General features: G+C 65.1%; 1 protein-coding gene across 1 annotated transcript in view; it reads right to left on the bottom strand.

Moving 5' to 3' along the window:
- The window catches only part of TNS2 (tensin 2), a 13,314-nt gene extending 10,883 nt beyond the window's left edge, over positions 1-2,431 (bottom strand). Inside the window, exons 1-4 of the mRNA XM_004692495.2 lie at positions 2,300-2,431; positions 696-804; positions 252-293; positions 31-68 (exon numbers count right to left, since the gene is read on the bottom strand). Coding sequence (XP_004692552.1) covers positions 31-68; positions 252-293; positions 696-804; positions 2,300-2,374 — 264 coding nt within the window. The 5' untranslated portion in view covers positions 2,375-2,431. The remainder of the gene's footprint in view (positions 1-30; positions 69-251; positions 294-695; positions 805-2,299) is intronic.
- Between the last annotated feature and the right edge of the window lie 2,539 nt (positions 2,432-4,970).

Below are 4,970 nucleotides of genomic sequence, written 5' to 3' on the forward strand. Positions count from 1 at the left end.
CCTCCTCATTCTCCTCCCCCATCCTCTCGCCAGCTGCAGCCTGGGCACTGCACCAAGACAAACGCTGTCTAGCTGTCCACTGCCTGGGCCAGCCCCCAGGGGGTGGAGTAGGGAGGTTCTTAAAGGGCCCAGTACAGCACCCTCTCCCCCATGGCGAGCAGGTGGAGCGGGTGGAGCGCTGACGCCATTGTGATGAGAGAAGCCGGTGTCAAAGGGGAGGAAGGGGCCCCAGCCCTGTCCCCACCAAGGACCCACCTTTGCTTCACATTTTCTGTGTGTTGCCACCTTGCAGACTAGAGGGGGAGAGGGAAGGGAGGGGTTAGCAAGGGTCGCTAGGGAAATGGAAGGGATGGCCCCCCAAGCCCTGAAACCAGATCCTGGGACCCCCAGGACTCCAGCTGCATTGGCTGGCTGGTGTGGCCAAGGGGAGAGAATGGCAGTGGGGTACCCAGGCCAGCGAGGGAGCCAGGGACAAAGTTCTAGGGAGGCTGAGGTGGGGTGAGGGGGAGGAGAGGAAACCCAGCCACCAGCCAGTGAGGGCAGATCTTCTGGGCTGCTGGGGAGTCTGCCCTGGAGCAGGGGCTATCTGGCCAAGGCAGTGGCCTCTTGGCTCCAGTGTCCGGTCCGGGGAAGCATGGGCAGCATGCTGGTGTTCTGAGCGTGCCCGCCGGAGCAGCCACGGCATGGCACCTCACCTCTGCAGGAGACGCCTGTCCCATCGATGGTCACCTTACACACCGCACACGCCGGTGGCTTCTTCCGGAAAACCTTCTCCCGGAAGCTGTGTGGCTCAGCTTTCCTAGGCTGGCGGTGCAGGGACAGACAGACAGGCCTCAGCGGCGGCGCGCGGGCCTCAGCACTGCGCCGGCTCCTTCCTTCCTCCATCCCCGGACGGCCCAGCCTTGTAAGACGCACTTGGCCTCAGCTGCTTCCGGGCAGCGGCAGGACCGTCCCCTCCGGGGCATCTGGCCCCTTGCGTCACCGGGCTGGGTCAGCTCCTCCCTGGGGGCTTGCTAGGCCCCTCCCGTGGCCCTGGTGGGATGCTCTTGTGGTCACTACCACCCCAACCCTAGAACTTTCCTCCTGAGAGGGGGTGCCCTCTGAGGGTCCCCTGTATCTCTCCCATCCTGCCCTCCCCTGACGGAGGCTCTCTGGGGGGGGGGCACCGGAGGATGGCGCAGACATGGAGGTAGGTGGCGGTCAGGCAGTGCCGTCCAGCGTCCAGCCTGATGCAGCGGCCCAGCTCCCCGGCCTCTGCCGTCCCTCGCTTTAGGCAGCTGCTGTGCCCCATCCCCGAGCTCGGGACAGGTTTACTCCTGTGCGCTGGGGCGGCAGCGCCGAGGGAGCTGGCGGCTGCAGAGGGGCGGACGGAGGCTGACGCGGGGGCAGAGACTCAGCCACGGCTCCCTCTGGGTGTGGCGAACGCCCATCACTCAGCGGGTTCAGGTGGGGTGCCAGCACTGGATGAAGGCGGGGAGGGCCAGCTGCCCTGCTGGGTGCAGCGGGCAGCCAGAGGCGCAGAGGGGCGGGAGGCTGGAGTGCCCCTGCGCAGGCCGACGGGGCCATCCCTTGAGCGTGGGCCCCTCCCGGCCTCTGGGGCCACCTCTGCTTCTTTTCTACCTATTTTTCCCCTGGGGAGTTCAAGTTCTGCCCCCTCCCACGTCCCCCAAGTATTGTCTCACATCATCCTGCGCTGTCTCTGGGGTAAGGCTGAGAAAATGTGGGGCAAGGGTGATGAGCCTTAGCCCCCCAGCCTGGGGCGGGCCCAGGCACCACCTCTGGTCTTGGGTGTTCCCGAAGCACCTGGATGAAACCCAGCCTGAACTCCTCTGGGCTGGGCCAGTCTTGCCAGGCCCACAGGACAGCTGGGTGCACCTTGACCTCGACCGCATACACATGACGTCGGTAGGCACCAAAGCCCCAGGACTGACAGCACTCTGGAGACCCCGCTTTCTCCCTACCTTCTTTCCTCATCCCTACCCCACTCCCCCCACATTCTCTGTCCAGGGAAGGGGCTTGATCTCTTAGCCCTTGCCACAGTTTTGGGGTGCCAGAACTCCTAGGGCTGCCCCAGGCTGAAGCAGGGGAGGCAAGAGAGGACTGAAAGGGACGCCAGATTCTGCTGTGTGTGCCGCAGACCTGGCCACCCCAGAAGGACAGAGCGGTGAGGGTGCATGCCAAGGGGAGAGGGCTGAGGGAGCTGAAATCCGGAAGCGGGTTCAGCCTGAATCCTGCCCTTCCCCCACTGCCCACACCTCCACCCCTGCCCCTCCGCTGCCCACCCAGGGGGCACTCCTACCCTGCTGGTGGCCCGGCTGCTGTGCCTCCTCCCCAGAGCTCTGAGCAGCCTCTCCACAGGGCCGCTGGACTTCATGGTGTCTAGCTGGCCGGGGTGGAGGCCCGAACAATGCTGGGGCCTGGCCGGGGCTTCCTGGAAGCAGCCTGGCGGAGCGGCGCTTCCCCTGGGCGGAGGTGTGTGAGGAGAGCCCCAGCCCTGGAAGTGGAGGGGGGGTGTAGGCGGGAAGGGGGCAGGTCGCTGCTCCAGGAAGTGGGGGGTGGGGGAGGATGTGGAGGAGGCCTGAGATCAGACCCCTGCCCCCCCCCCCCCTGCTGGGAGTGTCAGTTTGGGTCTTTTGCCTCCCTCCTCCGCCTCCCTCTGGAGCTGCCCCTGCCCAGGGATCTGTTGGCAGTGACCAAAGATTTGCTGACAAGGGAAGAATCGAGCCTTGCATCCGAGCTTGATAGGGCCTAGCTGAGGGGGTAACAAACTGATAGTCAGCTGGGCCTCGCATTGGGGAGACACAGGTGGGAGGAACTGGACCTAGTACCAGGGGACACAGCGATGAGTCACCTTGGAATGTGAACCTAGGTCTGTATAAAAGACCCTTTCCCCCTTACTGAGTGGGCAGTAGCTACGGAGCCCACCCTAGGGGCTGTCCGGGAGCAATAACCTCTGCTTGCTCAGCCTCTCTGCCTCCTGCCTTCCTGTCTTGCGGCCGGTCACAGAAGTTGGGACAGAACAGGATCCACCCCATCCTGGGATCTTTGGGGATTCTGAGGCCCAGCCCCTGACGGGGCGGGGCCGGCAGGGTGGGAATTTGGGTCTCAGGGCTGGGCTCAAGGGCCAGCCGGGAACACGGTGTTCAGCAGGGCCACCTAGCCAGCCAGAACGCTCAGGTCTCTGGGGACTTGCACGGGGCAGGCAGGGGGGGGGGGTTGGGACTGACTAGCCCGGCCCAGCCCAGCCAGCCGAGCTCTGGAGTGTACCCTGAGGGCCAGAGGGCCACCTTCCTGCCTCCTCCTCACAGCTTGTGCCCTTTCCCCCATACACAGAAGGCCACTTTCTAGCCAGCGGCTGCTGTGCCCACAGGCGTGGGTCATTGTCGGGCTCCAGCCCCAGGCATTTCAGGACCTTCTCCTGAGAGCCACCCCCACCCATTCCCTGGCTTTGCCTGGCTGACCATCTCAGGTCCTGCGCTCCTCTTCCCAGCCCTGCCACTTAGGCCCTCCGCCCCAGTGCTAGGGCTGGGCCGGACACCACCCCCAGGCCAGAGGACTACCTTCATGGCTCTCCTTGCTGAGCAGCTGTCCCAGGGCGAGGACTGGACAGGCGGCCTTCTCCTAACAACGCCACCCTCCCCACAGTCTTCCTGCCTCCCTCCTGGGAACATGGCCAACTTCCTGTCCCAGGAGTCAAGGGAAGGAGGTGGACTGGGACCTTGGGAAAGGGAAGGGGTCATCTTCCAAAAATACAAGGGGTTAATAGATGGCCTGGGCGTTCCTTGGCTCCAGGCCTTGGATAGCAGCCCCTTCCGCTGGTCACAGCGGTCACTAATATGGAAATGTGACCGCCCCCCACATCGGCATGGCATTTACTGAATGTCCCAAAGTTCACAGCGCCCAGCTCCAGCTTCCCCTACCGGGTCCTTGGGCTTCCCCTTCTCCCTCCCTTATGCCCATGTGGGGTGAGTCCCCTCATGGAGGTCCACGCAGGACACCTCCCTGGACTTCCCTGAGCTGGGCCTAGTCTGCAGCATCTTCTGGAAGCTGACTGTCCCGCTAGGGCAGGAAGCTGTCCCCAGGGATCCTTGGCGGGCGGGTGCCCTCTGTGTGGCAAGGCGGGGGCCCCTGGCCTGTAACTGCAGCGGCCCTGGCTCTTCAGCCCCCTCCCACCCGCCAGCCCTGGCGGGGCCCCAGGACATTCCAGGCTCTCGGCCAGTGTGGGCAGCTGGGTCTGGCCTGGTCAGTCCCCAGCCCAGCTGTGGTGGGGTGCCTTTTCCCTGTGCCTAGTGCCCATCCCCGCCCAGGACCTCTCCAGCAGCTGGCTGTCTATTCTTTGCCCCGCACTGGGTAGTTGCCTCACCTGAGCAGGTTCCCCAAATATCACGGGGTACTTGCTCCTCATCTTCCTGCTGGGCAGCCCAGGGAGCCTGACTTTGGGGCCTCCCCACTCCGTGGAGCACCTCTGGGGAAGATGGATATGGGGGAGTGCTGATGCTTCAGAGGGAGATGAGAGAAGCAGCTCCCTGGGGGAGGGCCGAGACCCCTTAGGGCCCTTGCCACCCTCCTCCCGGAACATTCCATGGCCTGTCTGCTGCCCGGCCTGGCCCCCTCTCCCGCAGAAGCCTTGGGTTTGTTTGTAGAAACCCCTCCACCCACACTCCCCCTTCCTGGAAATAGCTGTGGTTGGATGAGAGGCTGGGAGCCCGGTGGCAGGCGGGTTGAGGCCCGCGAGGGCGGGGTGTATGGGTGTGCCCTGAGCACTGAGGATAGCGAGGGGCCGAGGGGCAGGGGCTGCAGAGTGGCCCCCCCACCCCCGTGCCATTCTCAGCGTCGCCTTCCTCCGAGCTGGAGGAGTGTGAGCCCTCACGTGCGCTCTCCCAGGCCGCGGCCTGACCGCGACCGCCAGGTCCCGCCCAGGCTCCCCGCGGGCTAGGGGGCAACGTGCGCCCCTGCGCGGGAGGCGGGGC

Source organism: Condylura cristata, unplaced genomic scaffold (genome assembly GCF_000260355.1).
Source record: "Condylura cristata isolate star-nosed mole 26May11 unplaced genomic scaffold, ConCri1.0 scaffold00034, whole genome shotgun sequence".
Lineage (NCBI taxonomy): Eukaryota > Metazoa > Chordata > Mammalia > Eulipotyphla > Talpidae > Condylura > Condylura cristata.